Here is a 19,854-nt window from a genome sequence, read left to right on the forward strand (position 1 = left end):
GTTCAAATTCTTGTCTATACGAATACAAACCATATCTTAAATTTTTTTTGGATAACTGAGTATTCTGCATTAAGACTCATATTAATCTTGGGATTGGAAACCAACCATATGATTTGGATTATACATTCCCTCTTTAAATTTGAGGTTCAAATTCGGAGTGGGACAAAACCATATCTTAAGTTTATGTGCAAATAAATGTTATTTATAAATATCAAATGGTGACGCTTAATGACAACGGCTAATAAACGAAACAAATGATCATACAAAAAAAATCTAAACAAATGATAGGATTTTCAGACAAACTTCCCATTCCGTGGAGGCATTGATATCAAAACTACTTTGAGCCTTCAGAAACCTACATAAATATGGTTTTATATTGTTTCTATTTCTTGTCATTGTTTTGTTAAATGTTGTAAATTTTAGTTACATGTACTAATTAAATTTTGTACAGATGTTGAAGATGAAAATTATATTAAGTTTAAGAAGGTGATTCAGTTTTACAAAGTGTGTGACGGTGAAAGTAGAAATTTATATCTTGTTTGTTTGTATTTAAATTGGTGGATTATAATTGTATATATGTTTATATTTGATATTCTTTTATTTATGTCCAGTTTGTATTGAATACAATTATAATTTTATGCTATGTATGATTTTTCAAATCAAAATTTAAATATTTTAAAATTTTATTTTTTGCTCAATATACATGTTGAGTTTGCGAGCTGATTCGTTTGGTTTGGGAAGTAGATTAGTCGAGCTAGTGTTGAGTATTTCCAACTCATTTAAAAATGATAAAATCTAATTATATAGTACACGAACTCTATAAAATGTGTCGAAAAATATAATTTTAAATTGACAAATAAATACACCAAATGTTAAGATTTGCCAAAAAAATATAAATTCTTCGAATCGAAAGTAATTTCATACATGATGATTAATTACATCGTCAATAATTCTATTTAAATTGTTTGAAATTGTTTCATGTACAATTTTTAACAATTCTTGACAGGTTTTATTCGAAAGCAATTTCATGTTCCGATCTTAATTAACGATGCCATTGATGTGTGTGTGTGTTTTTTTTACACATTTTAAATATTTGGTGTATTTATTCGTCAAGCTAAATATTGACAATTTTTTTTTTGGCGTATTTTACAATGAAAGTGAGCTGAAATGAGCATTTTACAATGAAATCCGAACAGAAAGAAACACACGACGAAATCGTACATGTTGCCACGAGCCTCGAAGATTGAGTAATGAAGGATTGGATGTTTAAACGACTTTATCCAAACGATATCTAATTGAGTAATGATTGATTCAGTGTTCCACAAATGAAGCTTTAAATAATGGTTGGTATTTTATGTTGTATATAGAGGAAAGCAACTAGCCCCACGAGAAGGCGCAAATAGTGTTTCTATATATAAGTCCTGGGTGGGTGTCATCTTATTGTCGATTAGTGAAATCACGTAATGTATGGACCATGCAAAATGCCATGCATTCACGTAACATCAAATTGCGCTTAGGGACATAACAAAAAACTAAGAAACAAAGATATGAAATGAGTGATGCTTTTTAATTTTCCTTCATGTCTCTATCAGAGTAAAGCCTCTGCAAATGGCTCATCTGCCAAATAGTCTTATGTCCCTATATATTATAACTCAAAAGCAGTACAATTTTAACAATTATTCTTATGCAAAACATATACATACATACATACATACATATATATGTATATATGTCATGAACAGCTTATATCCATTTTCTCTAGTCCCTACCAAAATGTCCTCATGCTGAACAATGGTATGGAATAACACTCGAAACCCGCAAGCGAGAGAAGAGAGAAATTATTAAACGTAGGGACGGAACAACTAAGATTAGCTGTTATCGCCGCCTCCAAATTCTCGACGATACAGAACTATCAGGGGATCAATGACGAAGATCTCGAGCACAAAGTATGGTATATAACAATGGAGTAACTTATCAAGCATCGGACAGACAGTGATTTGATTCGAGAAGCTTATTCTTCTTCATTAGATCGATGGCGAATCCGATAAGACAATGGATTGAACAAGCTGAGAAATCCATCAACAAAGAGACTGATATCGTCTTTTCAATCCGATAAGACAATGGATTGTCGACATATTCGCACCATAGTAATCAGTTAGTGTTTTAATAATAATAATAATAATAATAATAATAATAATAATAATAATAATAATAATAATAATAATAATAATATGTATGCAAATATGTATGCAAATGGGCAATTGAGCGTGTAGCAGAATTTAAATATGTTTTCATCTCTGTTTTTGCCTTTCGGTACGATCCTAGTTGTTGTACCGTCTTCGAAGATGAGTAATTTCTCAAACTCAGAAATCGACCGTTAGCTCGTCAAGCGCTTGAATGCGCGTTTTAGTTTGGGCCCAATTACTCGGCCCATTTAACAATGCTTGTTCAATTTTAGAATTTTTTTCGACAGATTTCAAAAATATTCAAATCCACCGACATTCTCTCCATTTAAAAAGCATAATTCGCCTTGTATTACTTACCCTCTTCATCTCTATTCTCTCTCCCTCGCTCTCTTCATCTCTCTCCCTCGCGCGCTCTCTCTCTCTCTCTCTCTCTCTCTCTTCTTGTTCTCTCTTTTCTTCTTGCAAGTTGCATCTCCACCGGAAGTTCGCCCGTAAGGTCGCAATTGTACGTTCTACTTCTTGATTCTTGATTGAGAAACCATAGATTTCAAATTTAGGGTTTTCTTTTTCCCGTCCATATTCTATTTCTGCAAGAACAAGGCGTGAGTTGCCTGACTAACCAAAGCAGACAATGCTTCGCTGAGGATCTACGTTACCAGGTTAGTTCCGTTATCATCCACTTTCACATGACCGGTTTTTCGTCGGTTTTGTAGGCTAAGGATCAAATCTGCACAGGAGACATGCAACGAATAAGTATCTCTTTCAGGCATGACAGAATTCTGCAAACTCATTTGGGCAAAGAGAAAAGGTGCATACAATGTTTAATTTTGAATTTGTTTGTGACTTCCTTCTTCCATGAAGCCTCGCATGGACGGATTAAGCTTCCGTAACTGATGACTTCTGGTTAGTAGTTTCCTTCTCTCTCTCCAATTGTTTTTTTCTTCCCACTGCAGTCACACGTAATTGTTCTAAAACAAATTTCTGTCTTATTCTAACGACGAACGTATGAAGAATGGTGTTTTACGTCATGGACACGCCAGAAAAGGTAAGTAGAACCTCATCATCATCATTCGCATTTGCATCGTCGTCATCATCATCATCTTTAGCATTTACAGCATTAGCGTTGCGTTTGCGTAATCATCATCATCTTCATTAGCATCTGCATCGTCAACATGGCATTGCATTATCATCAACATGACATTTGCATCATCACCATCATCATTTGCATTTGCATCCTTAACATGACATCTGCATCATCACAGCACATCATATCAGAATTGTCACCATACACATAACAACACATCATCTCATATACCGAAATCATCACCATATGAAACAACACATATCAAAAGTCACCATAAAACGCATAACAACACATCATCTCATATCAAAATCATCTCCACATATGTAACAACACATCAAATCATATCAAAAGCATCACACAACACATCATCTCATAATCAAAATCGTCACCATATGAAAATGTCCACCATATATACGTAACAACACATCAAATCATATCAAAATCATCACAAAACTCGTAACAACACAACATCTCATATAGCAAAACCATCACCATATGTGTGACAACACATCACATCATATCAAAATCATTGTCATACGCATCATCGTTTGCGTATTCATCATAACGTAATTGCATATTCCTCATACTATCATCGCATCATAACATCATCATTTGCATATGCATCATAACATCGTCATTTCATATTCATCATAACATAATTGCATATGCATCATAATATCATCGCATCATATTTGCATATGCATCAACATGTAACATCAAAGGACAAGATATAACATCATTTGCACATGCATCATAATATATAATTTATCCACCATTCTTCCTCTCGCTGCACCGTCTCAAACGACGAGAGACCATCTTCAGAAGAGCCTTTGGGTCGTTGTGCCGTAGACACCATGCCATACCTATATCGTTTGGAATTTTTTGGGTATTTTACATACTGACCTCTAGTTGATTATGTGGCCTATATCTTGATTCTTGTGTGATGGAGATAAATCTTAGGAAAGGGTGGATAAATTGATTTTGTTCTTGAAATGGCTTCTGTCCGATTTTCTTCGTCAGATTATAACTGGCTAGTCAGGTCTGTCATGGTTGTTCCTTTCTCTCCCCTTTCCATATGTTTTGCTAATTCGTATTTTAGTAAGCACCAGTTTATTATTGTGCAATCATATTGTTTTTGAAGTGTGATAACATTATGATAATTTTACTTTGGGTAACTTTTCTTTCTTCAATGTTTTCTACAGCCGAGTAGACAAGTGTTACCATAAGACAGTTGTGTTCGATATCTTTGCTATGCAAAGATTTCTTCATGTAGCTTTTCCATCGGGAGAAGGATAATAGTGGTAGGTTTTTTGTTGTTTTACTTTTATTTGTCTGCTCAATAACTCACCATCCGCATCTTTATTTCATAAAGATTACTTTGGGTTGCTTTTACCAACAAAAAAAACTACGATAGTTGCAGGATTGCTTTTTTGTAGTTTTCTTTAATCAATGTGGTACATTTCTATCTCCATTAAATGTGTATACATTTTTATTTTCTTAGGCAACCCATGAATGCTTAGATTTAGTTGAAGCACAGGGTGGAGCTATTTGACTAACTCAAAGCAGAAAACGCCTCACCAAAGTGTCTTGATGATCAAATTCGTACTCGAAATATGGCTGGTAGGACCAGAAACCTCAGGCCTTGACTTTGATCATATGAGGTATGCAATCCTCAGACCTTGACTTCGGTCATATGAGGCAACTTACACATTGTAAGAGATGAATGTCGAATATAACAAGTTTGTTAGTTGTTACACTTGATAGGAAAACAATTTGGAATGGCCCGTTTGGAACTTTTTCTACTACGTCTACTGTGTTTATGCATTGGTAAGGCATCCATTGTAAAACTTTTTCTCCTTCTTTTTTGTGTGTTTGCTCTCATAAAATTGCTACTCCTACTCCTTGGAGTAAGACTTTGTTTTTCTTTTTTTATTTCAGTTCTCTCTTCAACTCCCAGGATCACAAAAGGCTTATATATATCTTCAAGTATGATCAACGCATAAATCTCAGGCAGAAACTAGCGAACTGGTTTGAAATGTGAAGTATTCATATGTTTCTTTTGATTTGTTATGGCATATATTTTATATTCCGGTAAATGCACATCTTCTATTTCATAGGTATGTTCCTCATAGAATGGTAAACCGGTGACGAGATATGTTGATTGCAAGCACAGGAATTCAGCCAAAAGGTACTTACACATTCTTCTTTTGGGTATTGCTAGTGTGTTTTGTAGTGTCATTTCATTTTTTGTTTGTTTTATGTCCTCCAACTTATCTAGTTCCCTCAAGGTTTAGAAAAATGACATAGAAGATCATACAATTGGTCCAACTCCTCAGGTTGCAACCTAAAAAAAGGTTACAATTTGTCCTTAGTAGTTGTTTTTTTTTTAAGTTTTGTTTTCTTCTCTCAGATTGTGTACTTAAATAGTTTAGACGTGCTCTCTTCAATAGAATGTTCATCTCTCCTTCCTTCTCCATCTTCAGTGAGCCTCTCCATGGAAGACAAAATGCAAAACTTTTGCACTGCGTTGGGATTTTTATGCATTGGTAAGACATCAAATGCAATATTTTTGTTGCTTGTTTGTTTTGTTCCTCCTTAGAAAATTATCACTTGTCTGACTAAATGTTACTGGTTTAATCTTATGATTATAACAGTTTACTCTTATATCATGGAATAAGACTTTCTTTTTTTTTCTGATCTCTCGCTTTGGCCTTTCGGATTGCAGAAAACATGTGTTGTCAATCTTTTTTTTTATGATCTCTTGCTTTGGCTTTTCGGATTGCAGAAAACATGTGTCGTCAAGTATGATTAGAGGAGAAATCTCGGGCAAACATCGACGTACTGGTTAGATATGTGATCCATTCATTTATTTCTTTTCATTTGTTTTGGCATATATGTTTCTCCCTGCAAATACAAATCTTCTGTTTCAGAGGTGTATTTCTCATAAAATGTTAAACACTCGATGCGATATGTGGACCGTCAAGGGCCAAGCGCTGAAACGTATGGTGTATCGAACCACATGGTTATGATGAACTTGATGGATTATCGGACAATTAACTCGTTCGAAAAGGGGTAATTACAAATTCTTTTTTTGGGTGTGGCTAGCCGGATTTGTAATGTAATTTCATTTGTGATTTGGTTTATGTCCACTAACGTATCTGATTCTCTCAGGTTTCACAAAATGGAATAGAAGATTTTACATTTGCTAAAAAAGGCTTAGATATCAACTTCAAAGAAAGGTATAAACAATGTTGTACACAAGTGTATACATGTCTAATTTGAGCAAATGGTTTGCTCTAGATCGTGTTGCATTGTCCTAGTAGTTGCTTTTCTTATCTCATTTTTATGTTTTTTTTCCTTCTCATATTTAGTACGTAGGTTTTAGACGTGTAGTAATTAATGGTCCTAACTGATGTCTTTGGTTTTTTAGTTTGTTCAATACATTTCTGTAGCTATTAATAGTTTATACATTCTTTATTCTTCTAAGACAGCTCATGAAATGTAGTAGAGATTCAGCGCAAGAACAAAGCGAAGCTGCCTGACTTCCAAAGAAAATGCTTCATTTTGGAGTTTACATTGCCAGGTTAGTTCCGTTACCGACCACTTTTACATGATCGGTTTTCCATCAGTTTTTGAAATCTAATGGTCAACTCTGTACAGGAGATTCACTCCCTCTGCACCATGGAACCGAAGATGGACTATGGCATGCTCTCTTCAATAGAGTGTTCATCTCTTGTTCCTTCTCCATCATCAATTTTCATGTTAGAATCAGGGTCATTGCTGACAGACCATGAACCTCAAGGACAGCGGCAAAAAGGTATCAAGTGAACACTTGCATATAAATATTCTTGGTTAAGTGTATCATGTACGTTTTATTTTGCGAGTAATAATGGTCCTAAGCTGCTACTCATACGTGGAAGGAAATGATGTCTTATATAACCAATTGTCTTACACCTGATAGAAAAAGATATTGGAAGGGCTCATATCAAAATTGAGATCCCTAGATCCACCATGTCAATGCACCACTGCTTGATTGTAAAATCTTATCATTCATTTTTGTTTCTCTTCATAAAATTGTTACTTAATAAATTGATATTTCCGGACTAATTTTGTGATCATAACAGTTTACTCTCTCTCTCCAAGCGCGGACACTGTTTTTCTGAAGAAACAAGCTCTAAGCTGATAATTCTGGTTGATCATGTCTTCCAGTTTGTTTAGCGAGCAATCTCAGGTAGATGGTCATTTGATGTGCTCATATGTTTCTTTCTTTTATTAATTATTGAATGTGTCTAATGTATATGGAAGTTGTCAATTACCTGTCCTCTGTGATTTTTAGCATGCAAGGTGAACAAGCAATGATCCAAAGATTATTTCGGCTGAAGAGAGGTTACTTACGCTTCCATCTTTCATGTGTTGCCGAAGCTGTTTCAGAGTGGCATTTGTTTTTTTTATATGTCCTCTAACATAAATTTCTGATTCTCTCATTCTCTCAGGTGATAAAAATATAACAGAAGATTTTTATACAATTCTCCGACATATTTGGGCTTGCAACCCATATGGAAAGGTACATACAGTGTTATATCATAATCATCATCCTCTGAGATATGATAAAATTTGAATAGAAGATTTTCATACAATTCTCCAACACATTTGGGCTTGCAACCCATATAGAAAGGTACTATGCTTTGTTGGGTTATACATGTTTTCAAGGCTAAAGATTTTATATGTGCCTTTTTCCTTTAGTGAGCCTCTCCATGGAAGACAAAATGCAAAACTTTTGCACTGGGTTGGGGTTTCTATGCATTGGTAAGGCATCAAATGAAATATTTTTTCTGCTTGTTTGTTTTGTTCACTCTTAGAAAATTATCATTTGTCTTGCTAAATATTGATGGCTTAATCTTATGATTATAACAGTTTACTCTTATATCATGAAATGAGTCTTTCTTTTTTTCTGATCTCTCGCTTTGGCTTTTAGGATTGCAGAAGACATGTGTCGTCAAGTATGACTAGAGGAGAAATCTCGAGCAAACATCGTCGTACTTGTTAGATATGTGATCTATTCATTTATTTCTTTTCATTTGGTTTAGCGTATATGTTTCTCCCTTCAAATACAAATCTTCTGTTTCAGAGGTATGTTTCTCATAAAATGTTAAACACTCGATGAGACATGTGGACTGTCAAGGGCCAAGCGCTGAAACGAATGGTGTATCGAACCGCATGGGTATGATGAACTTGATGGATTATCTGGCAATTAACTTAACTCGTCCAAAAGGGGTACTTACCCATTCTTCTTTTGGGTGTGGCTAGCCGGATTTGTAATGTAATTTCATTTGTGATTTATTTTATGTCCACTAACTTATTTGATTCTTTCAGGTTTGACAAAATGGAATAGAAGATTGTACATTTGCTCAAAAAGGCTTAGATATCAACTTCAAAGAAAGGTATAAACATTGTTATATACATGTGCGTACATGTCTAATTTGAGCATATTGTTTGCTCTAGATCGTTTTGCATTGTCCCTAGTAGTTGTTTTTCTTTTCTATTTTTTTTCATTTCTATGGGAATGAGTGCATAAATAGTTTAGAGGTCAATGGTTTTACATATCTTTCTTCTTAAATTTGCCTCCATGGGAGAAACCAACTCCAAACAGATGAATTTGGTTTTTATAGTCTGTTCAAATGATTTCTATAGTTATTAGCAGTTTATACATTTTTTTTCCTTAGACAGCCCATCACATGAAGTAGTGATTCAACATAAGAACGGGTGGAGTTGCCTAAGGAAGTTATATTATCAGGTGAGTTCCTATACCAGCCACTTTTACATGATCGGTTTTTGGATCAGTTTTGTAGTCTACCGATAAACTCTGTACAGGATATATAAAAGGCTTGTGCGTCTCAACTGGATCAGGATCATGGTCTGGAGACCATTGGAGAGTTGATAGAACTGCTAAGCTCAAAGACAGTGGTAATAAGGTATCAAGGGAACACTTAAAATCTAAATCTTCTTGGTTATGAGTATCTCCCGTTTGTTTTTTAATTTACGAATAATAATGGTCCTAAGATGCTAACCATACGTGAAATGAATTGATGCCTTATTTAAGCATTTGTCTTTCACCTTATAGGAAAAGAAATTGGAAGGGCTAACATCGAAATTGAGATCTCCTGATCTACCATGTTGATGCACCGAACGCTAGAATGTAAAATCTTCGCTTCTCATTAATTTTTGTTTCTCTTGGTAAAATTATAACTTGTTAAACTGGTATTGTTATGATTTTTATGTTCTAAATATATGTTTATACACAGAGCAAGTTGAAGCACATTGGCGTACCGGATAGTCTTGTGATATGCGTATACATTGCTCCAACTTCGTAGGCTATAACCCAAAGAAAGGTATAAACTATGAGCACACTTTTTACACTCGAATTTACTGGGCTAGGTCGTCAATCTAAGATGTCCTTTTTCTTCTTCTTCTTCATATTTTAGTAATTTTTCATATCTTGAATGAAATGCATAAACAGTCTTGGACTAATGATTTTGCATATTTTCTTTTTCAGTGAGCCTCCGAGGATAGGTACATACAACCCAAAGATTGTTTTACAAGTCTGCAAACTCATTTGGGCTTACAACACAAAGACAAAGGTACATACAAATGTTTAATTTGAGCATTATAATTTATATGTTGTAGCTCTGGCTTTAGGTGTTGGTGCATATTTCAAAGGTTATTCACTTTGTTTATGACTTTCTTCTTCAGTGAAGCCTCGCCATGGAAGGATTAGGCTCCCATAACTGCTGACTTCTGGTTAGTAATTTCCTTCTTTCTCTTTAATTATTTTTTGTCTTCCGATTTCTATCACATATAATTGTTCTAAGAAAATTTTCGTCTTCTCTTGTCGTAAGAAACAAATAGATTTCAGTTCTGGAATTTCGGATGTAAAACTCAGTAGGGATTTCGTTGGAGTGAGTCCCTTTGAACGAATTCGATTTTGGGTTTTGTTTCAGCGGCGTTCTTGGTGTCTACGTCAGATTCTAACTCAGACCACCAAACGTTCAACAGATGAAGAATGGTGTTTTACTTCATGGACACGCCAAAGGAGGTAAGTAGATCCTCATACTCATCACCATCCTCATCATCGTTAGCATTTGCATCATCCTCATCATCATCATTAGCATTTGCATTATCAACATTGCATTTGCATCATTCATCATGGTTGCATTTGCATCATCATCATGGTTTTGCATTTGCACCGCATCACATCATCATAAACATCAACACCGTCACCATCAGCATCTTGGCAGCATCGTATCGCGTTAGCATCGTCGGCGTGTCTCCTCACGAGCAATAACACGAGCAATAACATTAGCATCATCACAATATACCATCATCAAAATCATCATCGTCGACATCCACATCGTATCATTATCATAAGCTTTGGCAACATCGCATCATATTCTCTTAAAAAAAACATCGCATCATATCAGCAGCAACATCGCAACAAACCACCATCACTAGCATTGTCGCATCATATCATCGTCAGTGGCATCGACAATCACCTCGTATCAAAATCATCACCATATGCGTTTCACATATCCAAATCATCGTCAGTAGATTCTATGTTGTGGTTCATTACTTACTGTTCCGTAGGGTTGCAAAAGAGATTTGATAATAAATGGTCAGTGAATTCGTGACGTGATGGGATGGTTTTGCTCGAGGTGTTCATGTTATTACATATGTTATAACGCTACGCAATGGTTGATTATAATTAAGCCGATGGAGATGAACCGAATCGACTAACATAAATTTATGAACAATTTGTAAATATTTATAAACAAAATTGTCGTTGCTGCAAGTTTTGGGTCGTTCGAGCAATGGTCAAACCCAACACCGGATACGTACGTACATACATACATGTCTTTTTACTCATATTCAAAATGATCTTAAAGCGGAAGATTTGTTGCTTGTGGCTAATATTAATAATACACATCACAAGACATTATATCATACGACGGTCCAAAAGTGCTTTGTATAACTATATAGTAGAAAAATCTTGGTAAAATCCCAAAAGAACACCAAAATTTTCAATTTTGATAAAAAAAACACCAAACTTTTTAAGTTATCTAAAACAATACCTATACTATTTGAATCGTGTCATATTAATCACTCGGAGCAGACGTGGTTTCAAAATTGCCAATGTGGCATGCAATTATTTTTTCTGCAATGCCACATCAGTATACACATCAGAAATTAAATGCCACATAGACCAGAAAATTAAAAAAAAAACGGTTTGAAATGAACCCAAAAACAAAACTGGTTAATAAAATTTGATTTAAAAAAAAATAAAAACACCAATCTTGAAAAAAGGAACCCAGGTTTTGCTCTTGTTGCAATCCCCTTATGGAGACTTGATTTCTTTCCACTGAATATTTCGACAAAACCATCCAATAACCAGATAGTTAAAGTTGATGGCTTTTTTTTTTCCATTGCAGCCCAAAAACTCTAAAGCTTCAATCGTCTTCTTCTGTCTCAAGTTCTGATTTTTCCTTTTATATAGAAAAACTCAATTTCTCAACATCCAAATACTCTTCTTCCACCATCTCTTTCACAGATCTATCAGATAAGGACTGAAAATTCGTACATCATTCACCGGAAAACCTTCTGATCAGAGCCACTTTTCGTCTTCTCCGATTCTCCTCCACTTGTTCTCAGTTTGTCCTCTTTCAGACACATGTGCCGACAAAACTCACCCTTCAGAATCTCTCAGAAGCCCTCTGATGCATCGGATTCGAGAGATGGTTAGGACCTCGGGTGGTGAAATCTAGAATTTTTCGGTGGATTTCGATTAGAGACAATATTGGAGAAGAACAAACAATTTCAACGACATACCTTTTTTCCTCTTTTTTTGCTCAGTTTCTGAAAGAATGAGCAAATCGATGTAGTGAACCCGTTTGGTTTTTCGGTTCATTTTAATTTTTTGGTCTCTGTGACATTTAATTTCTGATGTGTATACTGATGTGGCATTGCATGACACATTGGTAATTTTGAAGCCACGTCAGCTCCGAATGTTTTTTTTTTGGGATTTTTCCAAAAACCTTTTATTAAATACGCACTACAATCGTATTGTTGCTTGAAATTTCAATCATATAATTTGTATGACTATATAAGAGAAAAATTTTATTAATGATAACGACCGTCCAAAAGTGGTTTGTATAACTATATAATAGAAAAATGACTCACGAGAGTTCGCGACGGTGACGAATTGACTCGTTAAACTCGTTCACAAACGATTTTTCAAAATGTCAACTCAGTCCGCCTCATTTTGATACACTGGTTACATTGGGCTTGGGCTCTATAAAAACTCAGTTCCGTAGCAATGTTACTAATGTACCCTCAAATATCACATTCATTTTGAAATTACATTAACATCACGCCGTTTCCTTTTCCAAACAGACATACATGGCGTTTGATCACCACGTTTTTTTTTCTTAAAACTTTATCTGCGGTCATTGGAATTACATAAAAAGTCAACAGAACAAAAGCCACACGTGTCGATTATTACAGCATGTACACATCTCGTTAGACACACACACACTTCCCAGCTCATAAACTCTCAATAGGAAAAAAAGCTTCAAACTCGCCGGAGAGAGACAGTTTTCACTTGGTAGAGAAGAACCTGCTGAATCCTCTAGAGGGTTTCTCGGGGGTGGGGGTGTTGGAGCTAGAAGAAGACGAACCTGACGACCTCGAATGCACGTGATTCACGTGCTTCGAACCAGCCGGTGATCTCATTGCGGGGTTGGTCTCCATGTCGGAAGCGCATTTGGGTGATTCCAAGAACCGAGGAACCTCGTCTGTCTCGCCGAGATCCAAATCTTGGATGATGTTCTTGCTGGTCTCTGTGCTTGAGATGTGTTCTTCTTCCGAGTGGTAGTAGTATTCGCTTTTCTGGCTGCTTTGGCTACGTGGAGATCCCATTTGTTCGGGCTGTGGACGTAGAGACTTCAGTTGCTTCCCCAATAGGAATATGGTTTCTTGGCACTCTGCAAGCTTCTCTGCTGCTGCCGCTAACTCTCTCTCCTGCAAGAGATCATCAACGTTTTTTGTTCGTAACGTTTTGAATCCAACCTTCAGAATCATTATGGGTTGTTGAATCTATACAAGGGTTGTTGTGTTTGTATGTGTTTTGGCAATATCTGTGTGTGTATTCGTGCATATGTGGGTGTGTGCATGCATCAGTGAGCAATGGAGAAAGTTAGGTTTAGTCAAGTATTTGATGTTGTGGGTATCTTCAATGATCAAAGAACTTGTAGCCACGAATCAAGAAATCAGGGGTTATACCGAGTGAGAATAGAAGTGAAACATGTAATTTGTACGAAAAATCTGAAAATGTGGAGATGAAGATAGTTTACCTGTTTGGGCTTGATATCATCATCATCGTTGGGAACAGGAGCAGAAGAAGAGTGCTCAATCCTGAAAATCAAAAACACAGATATGTTTTTGTATCAAAGAGTTAGCAGTAGAAACTAAAACATGTATTTGGATTTTTTTTTTAAATAATCTTCTGGTATTAGACAAAGTACAGAGATTGATTCATTCGTTCTTACATTTGAATCTGTTCTTGGAGTTCTTGGCACTTGGCAACAGCATCTTTGTGCCTCCTCCTTTCATCATCAAGCTCCTTGTGCAACTTCTGTATTGTTTCTTTCAGCTGATTCACTTCTATCTCTAGATCAGCTGCCCGTGCTTCAAGCGATCTGTATGACTCGGTCATACATTTGAGTTGTGTCTCCCCCAAGTTGTTTGACCTCTGAGCGGAAGCAAACTGCGATCTAATCTCGGCTAAAAGCTGCTCGGATTCTTGCAACTTTGATTTCACTTGTTCAAGATCCATTGCCATCTTTTCTTTTTCTGATTTCAGTTCTTCAATCTCCTGCAATGAGACGTTGCACGAATTGGTGTTCTCGTCGCAAGGAACCCCGGGATCGTTGATGTGGACACAACCATTTTGGTATATTTCTTTGGATGAATCTTTATCAACAGCCTTGCTCTCGGGTAACGCAACCTTGTCTATGCAATCTGGGCTCAGAGTTTCTTCTTCGGAGCCAGTGAAACCCGTAAAGTTTATTCTTAGCTCCATTGCTTCGGTCAAGACGTTAGAGAGATCAGAAACAAAGTCGTCCAGATTTTTCTCACCATTCAAAACATTGTTGAATGCGGCAGTAAGGCCCTCAACTTTTTCGCCGAAACCATTGCAGTCGAAAGAGGCGTCATGAACCGCCCTGGCCTCTTTGCCTAATAACAGTGCAAAGTCATGAATCCGAGAAAGGGCATTTACCAAGTCTTCATTGACACTCTGTATCCTTTCTTTCTCCGACTGGCAATCCTCCGATGGGATAATCTCTGAAATCGAATCGACCTCCCCTTCTTCAGGATGAATCCGCCTGTTAAATGCTATCTCAGCAGCAGGCTTGTGCTGATCAATGGAATCTTCCACTTCTTGCAAAATACTTTTGATATCCGCTACGATTTTTTTGAGGTCAGTATCAATAGATACAGATTCAAGAACCTTAGATATCTTAGACCGGAGTCCCATCACTGCTGGTTTATTTGCATCAGGCTCCACCATTTCTGCATTTGAATTCACCATGTCAGACAGTTGTTCGGTTGAAGAATCTTTGGAATCCATAGACCCATTTCTCTTGGAGTCATTTGGCGAACATGCTAACTTCTCCATTTCAAGAAAGTCGTCCATAAGCTCCATGTGACTATTAACACTGTCAGCCTTCTCGAGTGTTGCCAACTCCTCTTTCTTTGCTTGAGATGGGGTTGCTGACAAATACTCGCTGCCACTTCCTGAATCAATATTTCCATCTTCAGACACAGAGATTGAGCTTGCATTTTGGTTTGGACACACTTCATGAGAGGATCTCTGAGAACTAATTTGTCGGATTTGGGTTTCCAAACTTTGAAGCTTACTCATGCTTTGAGCACAGAGATCACGTGACTCCTGCAACTCGCTATTGCGCTTTGCAAGAGCTTCTTTCAGCATCTTTGTCTCTTCTTCCATTGCCAATAAACGTTCTGTTAGAAACTCGTTCTCCTTTTGGAACTTCTGTGGATCTTCAAGAGAAAAGTCAGAGCCAGACGGTGAATGTCCCCTTGGGGACATGCGTTGTGGACTTGAAGACTTGACAGGAGATCTCTTTATCCGGACATCTCCATTGTCCCTGCCTAAGCTCTCAACCTCTAGCTTCATTTGAGCAAGTGCGGCTGGTCCAGGCAGTTTCTTTCTCACAAGTCCTCTTAGTCGCTGGCACTCTGCTTCCAACTTAGCTATTTTCTTCACCCCTTCCATGTGTTGCTTGTTTGCTACTTCTGCAGATCTAATACTCATATTCTTCTCTTCATTGCGTATTTCCAACTCTTTGGAAACTACATGGACTTCATACTTGAGAGATTTTATTTCTCTTTCACATGATTCTAAATTGCTCTTCAAATGCTCGATCTCAGCCTCAGCCCGTGACTTATCTTCACTTATTTTGACCAGCATGTTGGACCGCTCTTGTAAAGTTCTGGAGAGAGCGTCGACAAAACCATATCTTAAGTTTATGTGCAAATAAATGTTATTTATAAATATCAAATGGTGACGCTTAATGACAACGGCTAATAAACGAAACAAATGATCATACAAAAAAAATCTAAACAAATGATAGGATTTTCAGACAAACTTCCCATTCCGTGGAGGCATTGATATCAAAACTACTTTGAGCCTTCAGAAACCTACATAAATATGGTTTTATATTGTTTCTATTTCTTGTCATTGTTTTGTTAAATGTTGTAAATTTTAGTTACATGTACTAATTAAATTTTGTACAGATGTTGAAGATGAAAATTATATTAAGTTTAAGAAGGTGATTCAGTTTTACAAAGTGTGTGACGGTGAAAGTAGAAATTTATATCTTGTTTGTTTGTATTTAAATTGGTGGATTATAATTGTATATATGTTTATATTTGATATTCTTTTATTTATGTCCAGTTTGTATTGAATACAATTATAATTTTATGCTATTATCAGATGCTGATCTTAGCAGCTCCTGTTCAAAGTCAGAGATTCTCTTTTCAAAGTCCAGCCTTAGTTTTTCCATTTGCTTGGTCTTGGTCGAAATAACATCTTGCAATTTCTGTTCATGGTCTTCCTTCAAATTCCGTATCTGCCTCATACACTCTTTTAGTGCGCCATCTAGATGTGCTGCACGATCTTCAGCAGTGAGCTTTGAGAGCGTAACAGATTCCAGGGTGCTCTTTAATGCCAAAGCCTCTGCTTCAGCTTTTTCCCAGCCTGAAATGAAATGTCAAAAGATTATACAATCAATTACGGTTTACATCAGAAACAGCAATAGGGTGAAATGTGTCTCTATACCTGAGACAGCATCCTCAGCAACTTTGGAGTGTTGTTTTACCAAGGCCTCTTTTGCAGTAATCTCGGTATTTGCAGCAGAAAGCTTTTCATTCAAATCCTTAATCTCCTCATTCAGGCCCTCGACCTGCTCTTCATATGTCTGAACCTGTTCGTCATAGGTCTGAACCTGGTCTTCAAATTGCTGAACTTGATCATCATATGCCTTAACCTGCTCCTCATAAGACTTGACTTGAACCTCATATGTCTTCATTTGCTCCTCCAGACCAGTGAGATGTGTATACTGCTCCACAGAAATTTGGACAAACTTTGGCTTCTTGACATTATCCTGCTTCTATCAGAAGCAAACTAAACTAAGGATCATTTGTCGAAATATACAAAAGCAAGACTGTTCCCGTCATTACAAAAGAGATCCAGGGAACAACAGGCAAAAAACACAAACCGCATATGGGCACAATAGGATACCTGGTCAACATGAGAATTAGCAACAGCAGCTTCTAGCACAGAAGCTGTTTTGTCAACTTTTTCAGATGACTTTTTCTTCCAAGGCCAACTCCGGCGGTCCATAGCGATCTGCAAATTATGGAAATGTGAGTGTAAAGACAGGAGAAAGCTGCATACGAGAGGTTCTCAAACGCTCAACGGAACAAAGATAATGTGTGTTCATCACATACAACTACTTTTGTTTCAGTTAACAAAACTCTGTGTCCTGGGAATGAAGACTTCAAGAAACAAAACCAGATAATTTACCAGTTCATTTCACCAAACAACCATTGTAATTTTAACTGGATTGAAAAATCATGGGTTCCGAGTGTTTTCACCCCTAACCTTCAATACTACAGTTGCAGATCCGAGCGCTTTTTTACCCCAACATTTTCTCAGCAACCAAACAGTGGCTACATCGTACAGAACATATCACACTCTACAGGTAATTGTATACATGCAAATACGTCTTGTCACGCGCTAGTGTTTCACTTTCGAAGGAACCCAGATCCAAGAAAACACAAGAAACACACGCAACAAGACAGAAGAAACATGATTTCCACAAATCTGATAATCACCGAACCCTAGAAACTGTAGATTGCAAAACAAGCACAAAGGTCTTTAATTAAATAACATCCATAAAAATTGGAGGAAAACGTCAAGAATGAGGGAAGAACGCATAGCTGTTCTGAAATGTTCTCAGCTGCATAGTGGCAAAAGTGACTTACTAAAACGGGAAAAATCAGCAAGAGAAGGAAAACTCACCGACAGGGAGATTGAAGGAAAAATAGAAAGCAAAATCACTCGAGAACATCAGAAACAGTGAATCTACTTTCACGTAAACAACAAAAATCGAAGCCAGAAAACCAACAGTTAACAAAAAAAAAAAATTTGGAACCACGGAGAGAAGATGAGACAGCATCTTCCGAAGCTTACATCGGGGAAATGTAGATTCTGAAATCGAATCCGGAAGATAAACGGAGCTTGAAATCGGAAAGAGAAGCCAAGTTCTCCAACTCAAGAGTTGAATGTTACGCAATGGAGAGATCTGGAGACGCTGAAACCGATTTCCACTTTTTCTTATATATTTGCTTAAACGCTTCGTGTCGGAGAAAGTATGTCGCCGGAAAAGCAAGCGTCGGCGGCGGTGGCGGTGGCGGTGGCGGTGGCGGAGGAAAAGAGAGAAGCGAAGAGAGACTGAGGTGAAAATGGTCTCAGTCTCTGGTTAATGTGACAAAAACTTTAAAGGCCCTCATTGAAATTAGAAGGAAAAAAAACTTCAAAAGCCGAAACGTTGCGAAAAAGCTTGAAAAAGCATCTTCTCCTCTTTTTCTTAAAAAAAACTAAAAAGTAATAATCTAAAATTAAAATAAATATAACAAAATTTGTGGTGCTTGGCAGATGTGACACATTCATTCAAATTTCAACCCAATGAGAGCTTCTAGATGACGTCATCATCCATAAAACTAAACATGTAATGTGCAACCTTTTATAAAAAAAATATATATTTTTTTTGTTTATTCCCCCAACCTTTTATTAAGATATATAAATATAATTATGATCAATTTAGGTATCCTATGAGATAAATCCTGGAATATATTAATATACTTTATAGGTATACTAACAATTAGTAGTTTTGTTGAATGGTGTGTTCCAGTCATATAAAAAAAATTAATAAAAAAACATTTTAATGTATTTTTGTGAACCTAATTAAATAAATGAAATGAAATGAAATGGTTAGAGGGAGGGGCATAATGGACAAAAAAAAGTGGGCCCACAACACAGGAGTCCTTGTCTTTGTTAGATACTCTCTCCATCTACCACTCCGTTCCCATTCTATCCTCACAATTGGAAACCTACGTCTGTCTTCGACTTAGGATGCTTTCTTGTTTCCATTTGTATTCTCTATACAACATTGTGTGCGTATATATGTGTATATATACACTATAAATTCTGTAAATACTTCGAATCTCTTTTTCATAATTTATAGATTTAGATTTTTTTTGTTTTGAATAAATTACATCCGATTTGTTTGTTTTAGTTTGATTCCATATTTTAATGTTTTTTTTTCATTAAAAAAAATTATGTGCGTTTAATTAGTTTTAGTTCAAACTCTATTGAAATAATAATAACAAATTATGAATAATATTTTTAACAATTATTTTATTAAATTATTTGTGCGTGTAAATAACAAGACGTTGATAAGGAGATCTCAAGCAAAAATGCCTAAAAAAGCAATGACCTTTAGTTTGGCAAGTAAAAAAGCGAGAAGAAATCCCAAGATCTTTACTATTTTTGTCCTTCAACTGTATGGCTCAAAATGTGCAATAAAATTATAAATGTATATAGTTTTTATTCTGCATTCATATAGTATAAATTTTATTATTTGAAAAAAATATTACGTGGTAAATCAACAAAAAAAAATCAACATGGTTAGTTTTTCACATCTGAATATGTCTGCAGGTCTTTAGCTATAATGTTTTAGACAAAATAAGTATGAATATTATTAAATTTAGTTATAATTTTTAGTCTGACAATATGAATAAATATTGAAATTATCAAATTTGTTTTTACTTCAAATGGTTAAAAATATTTCCTTCAAACATCTATCTTTACAATGAAAAAATTGTATGAAAAAGGATAAAAATTACTCTTGAAATTTTGTAAATTAGTAAAAATATATATATATA

The 19,854-nt window shown here is 36.0% G+C and overlaps 1 protein-coding gene and 4 long non-coding RNA genes across 11 annotated transcripts; 4 read left to right on the forward strand and 1 right to left on the reverse strand.

Annotated features, from left to right (window-relative positions):
• Nucleotides 1-3,378: 3,378 nt before the first annotated feature.
• Nucleotides 3,379-5,458, forward strand: LOC104806892. 2 transcript variants are annotated; one of them, XR_770670.2, is made up of 7 exons: nucleotides 3,379-4,156; nucleotides 4,231-4,309; nucleotides 4,473-4,571; nucleotides 4,772-4,931; nucleotides 5,035-5,097; nucleotides 5,209-5,298; nucleotides 5,388-5,458. It is a non-coding gene; the product is annotated as an uncharacterized LOC104806892 (long non-coding RNA). The 2 variants fall into 2 exon arrangements; XR_770669.2 differs by having other exon boundaries at nucleotides 3,379-4,309.
• Nucleotides 5,459-5,709: 251 nt separating this feature from the next.
• LOC104806893 lies at nucleotides 5,710-6,852 on the forward strand. 2 transcript variants are annotated; one of them, XR_770672.2, is made up of 5 exons: nucleotides 5,710-5,816; nucleotides 6,056-6,114; nucleotides 6,201-6,342; nucleotides 6,442-6,509; nucleotides 6,758-6,852. It is a non-coding gene; the product is annotated as an uncharacterized LOC104806893 (long non-coding RNA). The 2 variants fall into 2 exon arrangements; XR_770671.2 differs by having other exon boundaries at nucleotides 6,762-6,852.
• Nucleotides 6,853-6,936: 84 nt separating this feature from the next.
• On the forward strand, nucleotides 6,937-7,658 carry LOC104806894. Of its 2 annotated transcripts, none has more exons than XR_002023853.1 (3): nucleotides 6,937-7,305; nucleotides 7,395-7,501; nucleotides 7,607-7,658. It is a non-coding gene; the product is annotated as an uncharacterized LOC104806894 (long non-coding RNA). The 2 variants fall into 2 exon arrangements; XR_770673.1 differs by having other exon boundaries at nucleotides 6,937-7,087.
• Nucleotides 7,659-7,761: 103 nt separating this feature from the next.
• Nucleotides 7,762-11,048, forward strand: LOC104806896. 3 transcript variants are annotated; one of them, XR_002023852.1, is made up of 12 exons: nucleotides 7,762-7,834; nucleotides 8,014-8,076; nucleotides 8,246-8,491; nucleotides 8,644-8,711; nucleotides 8,994-9,064; nucleotides 9,142-9,242; nucleotides 9,392-9,466; nucleotides 9,573-9,659; nucleotides 9,824-9,908; nucleotides 10,021-10,068; nucleotides 10,269-10,363; nucleotides 10,752-11,048. It is a non-coding gene; the product is annotated as an uncharacterized LOC104806896 (long non-coding RNA). The 3 variants fall into 3 exon arrangements; XR_002023851.1 differs by lacking the exon at nucleotides 7,762-7,834 and adding an exon at nucleotides 7,850-7,945 and having other exon boundaries at nucleotides 10,749-11,048; XR_770676.2 differs by lacking the exons at nucleotides 7,762-7,834; nucleotides 9,392-9,466; nucleotides 9,573-9,659 and adding an exon at nucleotides 7,850-7,945.
• A 1,645-nt stretch (nucleotides 11,049-12,693) lies between these two features.
• LOC104806897 (filament-like plant protein 6) lies at nucleotides 12,694-18,429 on the reverse strand. 2 transcript variants are annotated; one of them, XM_010531988.2, is made up of 7 exons: nucleotides 18,101-18,429; nucleotides 17,147-17,254; nucleotides 16,685-17,009; nucleotides 16,333-16,603; nucleotides 13,869-15,851; nucleotides 13,674-13,734; nucleotides 12,694-13,341 (listed from the first exon to the last, which is right to left on the reverse strand). In XM_010531988.2, exons 2-7 carry the CDS (start codon nucleotides 17,246-17,248, stop codon nucleotides 12,919-12,921), a joined length of 3,165 nt encoding a protein of 1,054 aa, XP_010530290.1. In that variant the 5' UTR covers nucleotides 17,249-17,254; nucleotides 18,101-18,429; the 3' UTR covers nucleotides 12,694-12,918. The 2 variants fall into 2 exon arrangements, with proteins under 2 accessions (XP_010530290.1, XP_010530289.1); XM_010531987.2 differs by having other exon boundaries at nucleotides 12,695-13,341; nucleotides 16,685-17,015.
• Between the last annotated feature and the right edge of the window lie 1,425 nt (nucleotides 18,430-19,854).

This window comes from Tarenaya hassleriana, unplaced genomic scaffold, assembly GCF_000463585.1.
Source record: "Tarenaya hassleriana unplaced genomic scaffold, ASM46358v1 Cleome12, whole genome shotgun sequence".
Taxonomy (NCBI): domain Eukaryota; kingdom Viridiplantae; phylum Streptophyta; class Magnoliopsida; order Brassicales; family Cleomaceae; genus Tarenaya; species Tarenaya hassleriana.

What these genes read in the sequence shown, in the direction of transcription:
- LOC104806897 (XM_010531987.2), bottom strand. Translation starts at nt 17,248, where the DNA reads ATGGACCGCCGGAGTTGGCCTTGGAAGAAAAAGTCATCTGAAAAAGTT. An exon ending in CTAAGATCAGCATCTGATAA is followed by an intron (nt 15,852 to 16,332) that starts TAGCATAAAATT and finishes ATATGGTTTTGT; the next exon opens with CGACGCTCTCTCCAGAACTT. An exon ending in CTCCAAGAACAGATTCAAAT is followed by an intron (nt 13,735 to 13,868) that starts GTAAGAACGAAT and finishes TTTGATTTTCAG; the next exon opens with GATTGAGCACTCTTCTTCTG.